We start from the raw sequence: 14,468 nt of genomic DNA, 5'->3' as shown, positions 1-14,468 counted from the left end.
GGTCTTAAGCATAACCAATGCTAAAATAATAGGTTCATAATCGAATCAACCCAAGGCAACAGGCCTAGTGAGGTACAACCACAAAATTGGAACCGAGTTTGGATTTTTGGTAAGACATAAATTAACGTTAACTTTGACTTTTTTTGGTTTCTTCTCAACAATGAATTAAAAAAATTTCTTCCATCCCCTTAAATTCTTGTAGGGTAATAATCAATTAACGATTTTTTTTGTTGCAACAAACGGCTATTCTATTACTCAAATTTGAGGTGGCTGGGTAACAAGACTATAATAGAACAACTAATAAAACAAATAGATCTATGGAAAGAATGAGCATTCCTAGCCAGCGAATCAACGATTTCATTTTGCGCCCTCGGGAAGTAGCTGATCTTGAAGTCCGAAAAACACATATAGAGAATTTGAATGATCTCCAGCTCAGTTGAGAGGTTTGGCCAAGCTTGTGGATCTGTTATCATTACAATTAGGTCTTTACATTCTGTCTCAAATCTCTGGCATGTCGAATGCTGTAGCATGCTCTCAATTGCCCATTTTAGCGCTTCCAGTTCCGAGTGTAGTGCTGTCTCACGTCTTCTTAAGTTCAGTGTCCCCATTAATCGATGGATAGCATGGGAAAGATCCAATCAATTAATGGATTTCTTAAGTTTGATTTGGGGAATTTTGTCTTTCCCTGATTCATATGTTGGCTAAACATCCTCTCTCATTTATGAAACCAATTATTATTAAAACCAAAGAGAATACTTGTAAACCAAATTAATCATTTGGTATGTTACACAGCATAAACAAGTAATAGCAATACACGGTTTACAAACGAGCCAAACAAAACCGATACAACTGGACACACAAACGTTGAAATCAAAGGATAGAGCACCAGCCTTTGAGTTTAGACGCAGCTGCTTGGTCAAGGAACCAGACCACTTCAACATCCGCTGTTAGTCTACCAGCTGGTACATCTTTGGTATGAGTAAGAGCAGCCGCAACCGAATCGGCTTGTTCTTTATCACATACGGCCATAACATTGTATGAAGCACAATTGATAACCGGTAGAGTAAAAGTGATCCTTTTTGGTGGGGGTTTTGGTGAATCGGTAATAAATGTAACCCATTTCACTTTTTCATTGATTTGATCATGTCCCGGGAACAAAGACGCCATGTGACCGTCTGGTCCCATTCCTAGAAGCTGGAGATCAAATTGTGGGAAACCCGAGGATTTGTATGTTCGGATTATGTTTTTGTTCACCTTTTCTTTGAGGCATTCCTCATACCGTTCGGCTGCGAGCTCGGCATTGCCTTCAGCTCCGAGCCCTTTGTCGATGGCATAGATGTTCTCGGCCGGAACAGGAACCTGGATGTTTTGTTATTAAATATCAAATATATATCTATGAACATGATCTTGCCTTGACGTTTGGTGTGTTTTGTATCAAAATAAACCCATTATTTCTGGTGTTTTAGTCAAAATTTTATCATAAACTATGTACATTATAAACACGAACATCAGAAAATTTCCTTAAGATTTTCAAAACTATTAGATGAAAATTATAAATATGCTCTATTTTACTAATATGATATTAGTTTTAACATCCACAGGAAATATTTTATTGTGTTTGTAACAAAAGAAACTGTATTCAGATATACTGCTTGATAATTATATATGTACCTTGGAGAGAAAACCGTCGTATGCGAGTTTATAGTTGCTATCGGCATCATCCCAACCACAAACCCTCTCATCGACCCAAAAAATGTGCCACTTAGACCATTCAATTGAATCAGCATAAGGAGGTTCCAACAATTTCCTGTAGGATGAATCAAATATAATGAGACTTGTATTAAGAGTGTGATAAAGATGGTTTTATATTTGTTATACCAAAGCCAGGAGATGAGGTCGCCGCCGGAGAGAACAACGGTGAAGATTCCTCTTTCTTTGCAGAATTTCGAGGAGAGATTCGCTGTGTATTTGGCCAGCTCCACCGCCAATTCATGCTTTGTTTTGAATACTATCTTCTTCGCCGGAGCCATTTTACTAGATGATGATTATAATGGTAATTGTAATGGTGTGATGATGGCAAGCGAAGGAGCCTTGTTTTTTATAAGAAAGTGAGTGGGGAGTTATTACTTTTTAAAATATTTGTACGTGGAAAATTGGATTAACAAAGGGTATGTATGTTACTACAAACAAAATAATATATTTGAAATATTATACTTTTTTTGAAAAAAGGTTTAATATTATACCTTTCTTTCTTTGTAGTATATACATTTAATCATATACAACCTTATTATTATTCCTTTCGTCCTTATTAATCTACTCTATATAACTATATATTCATGTTTTTCCATGAAATTAGATTGTTTTAGTGGTTCAAGTTTTTTCCCCTAAATCCATTTGTTCAAACTTTTATTATGAGTGTAGCTAAGAAAGATGAAATAGAATGTGAAAGATTAATTTGGTTTTTAGTTTTTAAATTTTGGATTTTGCTGTAAATTGTAGTTTTTAGAAAACATTGAATAGTAATCTATTTTTTGATTTGTAATTTTTTGATTTTGACTATATTTAAGTTGTTATTTTTTTTTCAAGTTAAATTCACAAAATAAAAGTTATTAATAATAAGATATTACTTACTATGAAAATATTAAATCATACAAAACATTACTACATCAAATAGTTAGTTTTATATAAACAAACTACAAAATTTAAATACTATGATAAATGTGTGTAATACTTATGTAACTAGGCATTTTGCCCGCACATGCGGGCATAATCATTTTAAGAATACTAATTAGTACATATATTATAAATTTTAAAACCAGTATGATAAATTTATAATAATCTTTTGAATAATCTTTGTGTTATTAAACACCAATGTATCATACTATGAAAACATAACCATTTATCAAACATTCTATTTAATAAAGTAAAATAAGAAGGTCAAGCCTTCGTCTCTTTTAACCTTCTTTACCTCTTCAAACTACCAATAAACATGAAACTACAAAAAAAAATTCAAAACACACAACATAATATTTTGAAATTTATCTTAGTACTTGGTTAACCAAATTCTGAATACAGAAAACTGAAAGTCTGGTCACTGAAACATGTACTTCCTGGTCGGAACGTTATGGTCCAACGGTTTGCAGATAGCGTAACCGCATAACATAGGTACCAGTCATACGTAGCTATCAGTGGTCCAAGCTGGCTTCTCGCTTTGAGTACTGCAGAGGCAGCGACATCGCATCTAATTCCCTAAGTGTTCTTCCTTTGAAGTGTGTGCGGTTTGTTCTTGTGTACTGTTTAATACTTTCAGCCTAAGTTGTTATAGCCTATAGGTCATGTATCTTCCCTGCCTACTGATATGGTTCTGGTTTCTTGTTTTAAAACTATGTTCGAACCTTATCCTTGGTGGCTTAATATTAATCAATATTTAAAAAAGAGTTAGCATCATATATAGTTTCGAAATACTAAAAGAAATTAGATATTAAGAATCTGCCTAACACAGTAAAACTTTGAGGGAAATAGGGATGATGGAGTGAGTAAAACTTAAGGCAAAGACAGTGTCCAACAGAGTGTTTAGGTAGATCACTAAATATGATAAATTGTGTGGGTAGGAAATGCAAATACTCTATACTTTCTCTGTATTAGGACTTATATATTATTATAATATAACATTGATTACGAATTACGATAAATATCACTTACATACTATCTATACTATTATTAAATTAATATAAGATTAAAAAAAATCACCTATGTTTGACTTTACGTTGTTTGCCCTGCATAGTTTTTAATTAATGGTTTGTACTCATCTACTCTATTAAAATAGAATTCTACTAGATAATAACCTGCGTCATGGGCAGGATGAGGTGATTATTTGAAACTATATATTATATATTTGTCAAAATTATACATTACATATGTATATATTAAAAGGAAAGTTATTTTTCTTAAACACACCACAATTCTTCCATTGTTTTTTACCATTAATTATATCAAATATATGATTGATAGTAGATGAAATTTGAGCTTAACGCTCCAATATAAATTTTTTTCCTAATTTATATATTTAAAATAAAATAAAATACATGTTTGAGCTAATAAAAAAAGCTGAAACATTTGCATGGTACCGTACGTAATGGACATGAGTTAGACATGTTTAAGGCAAACATTTACTAATTATTATCACTAAATTAGTGGTACATTAGACATATATAATTTCCTCAAAACAAACTGGATTCAAATATAGGGGCCACATATGTATAAAACAGTAAATCGCTGTAATAAATCGATGGCTATAATTAAGAAATTTGCATATCTATCTACTTTTAATTCACCCATTGACATAGCAAAATAATACATGGAAAGAACAATTAATAAGATGAATCTTTTTGACATTAGCTTGGACACCACAAACACGAAAGTCAATCATTCCAAAAATATTTGATTGACTCAAATTTTATTAATCTTTTGAATTGGAGCATTCAATATTTGACACCGAAATTTACTCCATTAATAAAATATAGCTTAATCAAGATCCAATAACATCATTTTTTTCCGATTCATTCAAATTTATCATGGATTATATATTTTATTTTCCAGTAATATATTTATATTGTATCTAAGTATTTATAATCAGAATAAAAATATGATTATATTGTTGATGTGATCGAGTATACAGAACTATTATACTAACATATTACTAATAATAACTAACTAATATACAACAACATAGAAACAAACCGCACAACATTCTATTTGTTTCTGGTTTATTCAGCATAGTATATTTTATAACATAAATTTGAAAAATTATATAATAAGATGGCCAATGACATAATATTATCTCGAGTTGATATGGATGTTAAAAAGTATTGATATAACTTAGCATGGCATATAAATTATATTATCCATAAAGTTTACATTTTATACAATAGTATTGTGATACGGATGTATAAAAAGTTTCAATATTCTAAATTTAGTGAACACGTTCATGAAATGAGACTATATGTTTTTGGCAAGATGCTTAGAATAATAAATGTTTTATTTACGGAAAAGATAGATAAAAGTTGTCATATCATTAGAAAAATTCATAATATTATAGATAAAACCCAGAATCCCCAATTTATGGATTTTCCCTAATGATATGACAACTTTTATCTATCTTTTCCGTAAATAAAACATGTATTATTTTCAGCAGATTAATTATTTTACATATATAAGAGTTGTATCTACCGCTCTATAAACACATGAGAAATATCAAAAATAATAATAGCCTATGCAAATCAAACTTTAATATTTTATTTAAATAAGTTAATTTCATTATGTTTTAATCAATATACCATTAACCTTATGTAATTTTAGCCATAAGTATTATATATTTGTTACACTAAAATATTTTTTAAATTCTTTTAGATTTTAATTTTATAATATGTTTATCTATACTATTATTTGAGAAGTGAATTTGCTTATGTGTCATATTTTCCATAGTTTTAGATTATTTTGTTTTTTTTGTCATGTTTTAAGTAATTTTAGCTCTAATTTTTCTTATGTGTCATTTACTCCATAATTTTAGATTATTTTGGTTATTTTCATGTTTTAAGTAATTTTAGCTGTTTCATTAATATATTTTTCATGTTTTAAATATTTTTTAGCTGATTCATTAATTTATTAATTTAAATAATATTATTATTTCAAACCTTTTAATTATATATGCTTATGTGTCATGTTCTCTATGATTTTAGATTATTTTGCTTATTTTCACGTTTTAAGTAAAGTTAGTTGACTCTTTAATTTATTTTTCATGCTTTTAGTAGTTTTTAACTGATTCATTAATTTATTAATTATAAAAAAGTTGAAAATCATGTTTCCTTAAAAAGTAGAGAATCTAGTTTACCTTAATTTTGATTAGATAAAATATAGATTTTAGAAAACAAAAGCCAAATCTATTCTAGAATCTACAAACAATCAACTTCTTAGTCTAATTATCTTAGGCTATAATTTTTTGAAATTTTTTTAAGTTTTGATTTTTGTTTTAGATTTTAGAGTTTTTTTAAATTTAAGTTTTAGTTATTTTTAGATTTTAATTTTTAATTTTTGGTTTTTAGTTTTGTATATTTTAGTTTTTTTATATATTAATGTTTTTTTTACAAATAGGGTGATTTATTTTAAAATAGTACAGAAAATAGTAATAAAATATATAGAATTTTATATTTTCCAGTAAAAGGTATTAAAATATCAAAAGTTGTTATTTAAAAAAGAAAAAGATATATTAGCTTGTTATTTTTAGTTAATTGTATTTTTGATAAAAATATAATTTAGTTTAAATAAATCATAATATAAATACTAATATAAAATTCCTTAAACAAAAATTAGAAATTATATACATTTAATGCTCATGTATATTATATTAATATTTATAAAAATAATAAAATACATATGGAACTAGTTGTACACTTTTTACAAAACCACCAAAACATTAATTGTGATATAATTTGTTTTTGAAATTTTTTCAAAACATATAAAAACTAGTTTTATAGGAAAGTTTTTTTGTTAAAATCTTGATTAGATATTAAAAAGTTTTCTTTTCTGAAAAACTAGTTTTCATAACTTATAGAAAATCAAAACTTGATTAGATAAAAAAATGATTTAAAAAACAACATTAAAATACATTTAAAAGCTAACGAAGATCAATCTCTTAGGCTATGTGCAACGGTTGTTGTTATTCGAAACTTTAATTTACACTTTTAACATTCTATATCATATTCTCTTTCTTACACCTATTAATTTAATATTTTTCAATTTTTATTAAATAAAAATTTTTATATTCACAAGCATTTATTTAATAAAAATTAATACCCTAATCCACCATTTTATCTCATTTTATCCTTTTTATAATTATACTTTTAAATAACAACATTGAAAATATTATTTAAAAACAATAATAACTAAAATTTAAATAAATTGTAATTTATTTTTTAATAAAAAAAACTATTTATGTTCCACTTAGCAGAAAAGAGTATTTTCTTTAAAAATTAACGTTTATATTATATTACAATAGATTTTCTTATTTTATCAAAATCAAAAGAATCTAGTCTCTATTTATAGAACACAAAAATTATAAAATTTTGATATAATTTGTTTCTATAAAAAAATATTATTTGATGTAAAATAATTAATCTCAAGTTATTAGGTTGCAACAATAATCTATAAATTCAAACAATCAATAACATAGTTACAAATATACCAATATATATACATATATATATATATATATATTTATATATTTTGAAAAGTAATTTGCTCATACTCGATCATGCTTTCTCCCATATGTGGTTTAAAGTGAATCAAAACAACATAAAACACTTTCAACATGATAAAAAAATTTAGTAATAAGAAATAATCTACCTCAGGTTTTTTTAGGTTTTCAAGAGGTCTATTGCAAGTATTCAACAATTGAAAGTAAAATTCAACAAGCCAATTGTATATGCTAGTCAAAACCTCACTAACATCTTTCTTTCTAGTATATTAAAAAGTATTTATATATTGTATTATGACAACTATAGATTTCCTTTTCACAGTGTCTTCTTCTCCGTATAAATTTGTTTTTTTTTTTTTTTTTTTTTGTTAAATTTTTCTTTAGAATCTGTCTCTGTAAGCTGTTCCATACACAATGAGGTAAGGTACTGTTCTGACAACTGTGTCAATAAGAATGGCAAAGTTCACACCTGAAGACATACCCGTCCCTGCAACAACAACTGTATAAATTTGTTTACTTAGTTTTACTTTTGTCTATAAGTGTTAATTTCTTGGGGTTAGTTGAACTTATTATAAACGTGACCTACTATACATCTATACGATAAAGTTTAGTACCAATCTGAATAAATAAGATTTCCACGTTCTTGTAGTACAATATTTTATATGTGAGATGAGTGCTGTTAGAATATTTTTATTGCAGGTCTCTTAAGTTGGAATTTTAGCGTAATATAAAATACGGTCTCTTAGCTTTTAACTAAAAAATTTAAGAACGTTTCTTAAATAAGAGATATAAGAGACGTCTCTTAGCTTTTTTAGTTTTTTTTTTTACGGCAGCTTTTTTAGTTAAAAGCTAAAAGACCATATCTTATATTACGCTAAGAACCCCAATCTAAGAGACCTTCGATAAATATGCTCTTAGAGGTTGGTGTGTTAATGTGTATTTATATATATATATATATAATTAATAATTACACAGCAAAAGTATGTAGTCTTATTGTAATTTATTTCTTTGTGGTGACTTTTCTGATTAACGTGGACTGAACTGTCGGTTTTACATAGCACCTTCATTTTAAAAGACTCCAGTGGGAATAATAGCAATACTAAAGCTAGAGAGGTGCAATACCTTCGACACCTAAAAGACTTTTGAGAATGTCTTAGGTGCAATAACAACAAAGCTATTTTTCCCTTTTAAACAAAAGACTTTTGCCATTCAGAACTACATGCAAATTCATGACTAAAGAGGCTATATATGTAATATGTCTATATGCAAATAGACTCAGTCGTCAACTTAGAAAATTTAAACAGGGCCAGGCATTTTGGAACATAAGTCTCTAAGGTATTCGGATCCGGATCCTTATTCGGCGGATCCATAATTTTACTATCTTTATCAGGATCCGGGGTTCTCGGATATCCGGGTATCAGATATTCTTCTAAAAATTGTAATATCCAGCGGATATCCGGATCCGGATTTAGATTCTTAAAATAAATAAATAAATAATATTAATATATATAAAATTATTAAAAATAATTTAAAAATAAAAATTCTATAACTATTTTTATTTATTTCTATGTATAATATTACAAAATTTACATATACTATTATAAAAATAAAAATATATTAGATAAAATTAGTTTATATATATAGATATTACTATTTTTAATAAACCTTACGGATCCGGATATTCAGACTAAAAATCAAGATATCCGGATCCGGCTTTGACGAATCCGGATCCAATATTTTACTATCCGGATTCGGATTCGACCCTTTCAGATATCCGGATTTTTGGATCGGATCCAGATCGAATTTCGGATCGAATTCGGATCTCGGATAAAAGTCCCAGGCCTACTCACAAGAGAAATGATCAAAAACTATATATGATGAAGGAAAGAAAAATAAAAAAACACAAGGTTTTCAAGTCCAGAATAACTTCATTATTTACTATAAGATGTTATGGTCTGGTGGACGACAACCGTAAATCTCGCTTCGATGCTTTTTCATATGATAAAGTATTAAAATTTACATGCTTGAAACAAATATTCCTTTTTAGGTAAAGTTAAACGGTTTTTGTTTTATTTGTGGTGTCTGTTTTCTTTCCATTGAGAGCCTTGTTTCTTAATAATTTCTTTTTCCGCCTTTAGTTTGAGAGATATTTTGTGGTGTAATATCCCTTTTAACTATGGGAAATTTGGCTGTATCACCAACAAAAAAATATATAATTCAAAATCTAACTTTTTTTTTTGTCATCAACTTTACAGACTCATATTGACTTTGTGAACCAAACTGGGAGATCTTGATCCATGTGAACTACAAAAGACGTTTCCTTCCTAGCACTGCGGGCTAAGCTATCCGCCTTCTTGTTCTGCGTTCTTGGTACATAGATAATCTCTACTCGGGATTGTACAAAAAAAGAGTGCATTATAAAAGATGGTATAAATTTTGCATGTTAAATGGGATTGTACAAAAAAAGACATTATACTCACCTTTGAGAAGGAAATTCCAAGTTTTTTCTTCTATTGGATGATTACATTCACATGCTACTTTTTTTTTGACAAATTATATCTTCGCTGGAGAAATTGACATGTTACTAAGTTACTTTGTGATAAGCATTCTAATTATGGTAAACAATCATACACATTTATATTCATAGATACAAAAGTTAAAAGAAAGCTATATATATATATATAATATCTTATGATTAGGATTATCATTCTCACCAAATACAAACATGTAATAAGTTTTATATTTACAAACTATCTACAATATCTAATGTATATAAATATATTTATACCACAATAAATTCGATTACTACTTTTATAAAATTAAAATTGGTAATAATGCTTAATTTTAAATAAATATCAACTAAGTGTTTGCCCGCAATTTTGCGGGTAATTATATTACATGAAGAAGCATATATTAGGTTTACATTGTTATAATTTTTGAATAATAATTAAAATTAAAATTTAATTTCAAATAGTTGGATAATCAAAATTCTCAGTATATATTTTTAGAAGATCTGTGAAATTTGAAATAGTTCAACAACATTAACTTTAGTCATTACAAATATTTCTTTTACAGAAAAGTAATTTTAAAATTAATTCAAATAATTAGTTGTATAATTACTTTATATTTTATTTTAACACGTGAAAAAATGGGAATACTCTAGCTTTCAAAAAATAAAAAAGAGAAATTTGTGTGTAGTACTAATACAATGATCGGATGCTTTGATCATGTAAACCTAATATATATTTTTTTCATATCAATGTATCAATCTATATATATATATATATATATATATATAACAATAAAGTAGAGTATTCTCCTTTCTCATGCGTCCACGTCAGCGGAGAGAGAAGGGTAAATTGTGCTACATGTTGCATCACTATAGCCTCAGCTATTTTTTTCTCGACAGTTCTCTAATTTAACGTATGAGAACTGAGCTTTTATTACAATGGATATATTAGACCCAAACCTAGAGCCCGGTTAGAGACCCATTCGGTATTCGGGTTCGTCATCATCTTCCTCTTTCACATGCGACCTCCCCGATGAAATTCACAGACTTTAAGCGCCAATCTGAACTCTGTAACGTCTCACCAATTCATAAACCATTTTTTTACTCCGAGTTTTTTGTAATTAATCCATTCCGCTTACTTGAAGCAATCAATATACCTCTTCGTTTTCCACAGTAACTGGATAAATACTCGACAAAAATCGCAACCTAAAAATTCGAAAACCCGATCTTGAACAAGCTCTATGCTCACTTGAGTGTACTCTTGGCTTTGGCAGCAGCATAAACCTCGGCAGCGAAGAGCTCAAAATTCAGTTCACAGTCTCATCAAATCAATGAGTGTCAACAGTTTAAAACCAAAACCACAAAAAATCTCATCCCACGCTCGTCAATAAAAAATAAAACTATGAAACAAAGAAAAATCAATGGGAATCGAACCTTCGGCGTCTCCCAAGTCTCTGAATCCGATCGAAAATTTAGAGAAACGAGACAAAAACAGAGATGAAGAACAATGGAGAAGCGACAGTGAACGAATAGGAGAAGTGTGGTGTTTAAACGAATTAAATAACATAATCTGATCGGAAGAAACCACCGGATATTCTCGGCTCGAGCTTACAATCGAGTGTGATGACTGTCAATGGTGAGATTCACGGCGATTACACTGCTGTCTCCAGCATTGTCATCGTCGATTTTGAATATAATATCCCCGTCGTCGAGAGAAACTAATGAGTTTTTTTTTATATATATTAATATGTTTGAGAGTATTGTTGTCTTTTGATCCATTAATAAATGTTATATTTCTGATATTCAGCTAGAGAAGCTAGTTTTGGGATGAATTTTTAAAATGGCTATTAAAGAGAATTGCCCGAAAAGATATAAATAAAATAATTTATATTTGAGATGGAATTAATATTTGAATTACTTGTAAAAAACAACTAAATTGATTCATTATTTATATATTTTTAATGTTTATAATGAAAATTTATCCAAATATGGTAAAATTATAAGTAAGTATTCATTCTTACATTAGAATGTAAAACAGTTTTTTTTTTATGAATAAAATTTAACATTTATTCAAAAAAAAAACAATGAAGATTTGAAAATAAAAATATTAACTTTTCAATATATGCTTGCAAATATCAAAATATAAGAATACATTTTCATACGATGTATAGTTTAATTTAAAAGATATGAAAAAAAATTAAAATAAATTAAACCTTGATCATAAAAGCTTATATGAGACTTTTAACAATTTTAGTAATTTATATTCGTTTTGAAAAATTCAAAATACAACATATACAAAAACAAATCTAGAATTTTATTATACTATTAATGTAATTATGTAATTTATTTTAATAATAAATAAATAATCAAAAATGATAAAAAAAATATACAGATTGTAATCAAATCTTTATTGTTTAAAATTATTAATTGCTATATATATATATATATATATTTTAATCACATTAGGTAATTTCTTATGTTTTATTTAAGGAAAGCCTGCGAAACAATAAAGATTTGATATATGCGACCAACTATAGCCTGCAAAATATTATTTTGCTAGAGAGTATAATTTATAGACTATAGTTTATATAAGGTGTTCTAGAATTCTTTGAAATAGGATATAGAAGGCATACACAAGTGCCACATAGGATGAAGGTTTTTTTTTTAATTTTTACAAAATTTAGGTTATAACTTTTTACAAGATCCTCAGTTAATATATAGAGGATTTTTGATTATGAGTGTGATTGGTCACATTATAAATTTAAAATGCTGGGAATAGTGTAATTTTTGTATTTTCACTAATCATACATATAGATTTTTTGGTGCAAGTTTACAGCAATGAACAGTGCAAATAAAGAGTTCATTATAAAAATGGTATAAATTTTGCATGTTAAATGGGGTTGTACCAAAAAAGACATTATACTCGCCTTCCTGAAGGAAATTCCAAGTTTTTTTCTTCATTTGGATGATTACGTTGACGTGTTACTTTTTTTTGACAAATTATATGTTCGCTGGGAAAATTGACATGTTACTTTGTGATAAGCATTCTAATTATGGTAAAAAAATCATACATATTTATATTCATAGATACAAAAGTTAAAAGAAAGCTATATATATATATATATATATATATATATATAATTTCTTATGATTAGGATTATCTTTCTCACCAAATACAAACATGTAATAAGTTTTATATTTACGAAGTATCTACAGTGTCTAATGTATATAAATATTTTTATACCACAATAAGTTCAATTATTACATTTATAAAACTAAAATTGGTAATTATGCTTGATTTCAAATAAATATCGATGTATATATAATATTATTAACAATGACGCGTTGCCATGAAATCTATAAGTTTGTTTCACCATGAAATCGTATTCATATGCAATAATTAGTTAATGTACTTTAAAAAATTCTAGTTTGTTTTGCTGAATTCGCGATTCCAACATCATACGTACAACTAACCTATATCTTCTCATAATTGTCAATAACCAACACCCAACCCACCTATATATAGGCTATCTAAACTATACTAAAAAGACAAATATTAAACCTTCTAAGATGGTCCACGTCGGACTAGAAATTCATCAGTAAGAAAGCAGCGTTCGGCCATGTCAGCAACGAGTTGGTTCAAATTGGGCCATGGGGTTTTTTCAAATTTCTATCTGGCCCAACTCAGCCTATGCCTAGAAACTGTATCGTCTCCAAACGTCTCTCCCCGACTCTGCCACTTCATCTTCTCCAATGTCTGATTTTTTTTTCTTAGTTAACTTTCTCAATCAATAATGATCTTAAAGCTATTCTTGAATGTTTTGTTTCACCTCTCCTCAATTTTCTCCTATATAAAACTATATCTCTAAACCTAAATTCATCCTAAATTAAAATAACCTAATCTGAAGAAGATACATCCATGGCCATGAAATACACCAGAAAATTTCATCTCTCCACCTACAAATCTGTAGTCGTCGTCTACTTCTGCTGAAACAACCCCCAAGAGAGAAGCTAAGGCAAATGATGTTTACCAGACTTCGCTGAGGACAGAGGCAGAAGCCCGTGTGGTCAATGGAACCGCAGCTGAGCTTGATCAGATAAGGTCGGATGTCTAGAGGCTAGCTGAAGATAGACAGAAGCCATCAGCGGCGACAACTGTTCTTAACGGCAAGATAGCCAAGGCTAAAGCTAAATTGGACTGAGCCATGGAGATTACGGCGGACTTTTCGAGAAGAAGTTAGCAAAGGAAGGTGAAAACTGAATATACCTTTGTTGTGGAGTTGACAATTTTGAACGAATAGTGAGATTCTTGGGTTTAGTTTTGAAACATGGCTTCTCTTGAGCTTGAGAGAAGACATGAAGACCATGAACGCGGTATGGAGAAGACCACCAATCACTTACATCGTCAAACTGTGAACTCCAAGAAGAATGATCTGACGTGGAGATCAAAGCTAGGGCAGCAATTGCAGGCTTTGCAGCTGTTGTGGCAGCTCAAAACCCAAGCAATCTCAAGGTTTAGTTTAAACCTTACTTGCAAAAATAATTTATAACTTTGTGAACCTGTTGATGTAAGGTCCTGGATTCGTTGCAGGTTATGAAAACTCAGATTATGCTTATTGCTCACGCAAGCCAAGGCCACTAACCCCCTGAAGCTAACGGTTCTCACCAGGTACACATAAGCGATGTTGGTAGAAAGATAGTTACTTG

The 14,468-nt window shown here is 28.8% G+C and overlaps 1 protein-coding gene across 1 annotated transcript; it reads right to left on the bottom strand.

Annotated features, from left to right (window-relative positions):
* Positions 1-718: 718 nt before the first annotated feature.
* On the bottom strand, positions 719-2,185 carry LOC106356629 (probable 6-phosphogluconolactonase 2). The gene is made up of 3 exons (XM_013796359.3): positions 1,879-2,185; positions 1,672-1,807; positions 719-1,359 (listed from the first exon to the last, which is right to left on the bottom strand). The coding sequence occupies exons 1-3, from the start codon at positions 2,028-2,030 to the stop codon at positions 871-873; spliced, it is 777 nt and encodes a 258-aa protein (XP_013651813.1). The 5' UTR covers positions 2,031-2,185; the 3' UTR covers positions 719-870.
* Positions 2,186-14,468: the final 12,283 nt, after the last annotated feature.

The sequence above is a fragment of the Brassica napus genome, chromosome A1, assembly GCF_020379485.1.
Source record: "Brassica napus cultivar Da-Ae chromosome A1, Da-Ae, whole genome shotgun sequence".
In the NCBI taxonomy this organism is placed as follows: domain Eukaryota; kingdom Viridiplantae; phylum Streptophyta; class Magnoliopsida; order Brassicales; family Brassicaceae; genus Brassica; species Brassica napus.
This window is presented reverse-complemented; position numbering and strand designations above follow the sequence as displayed.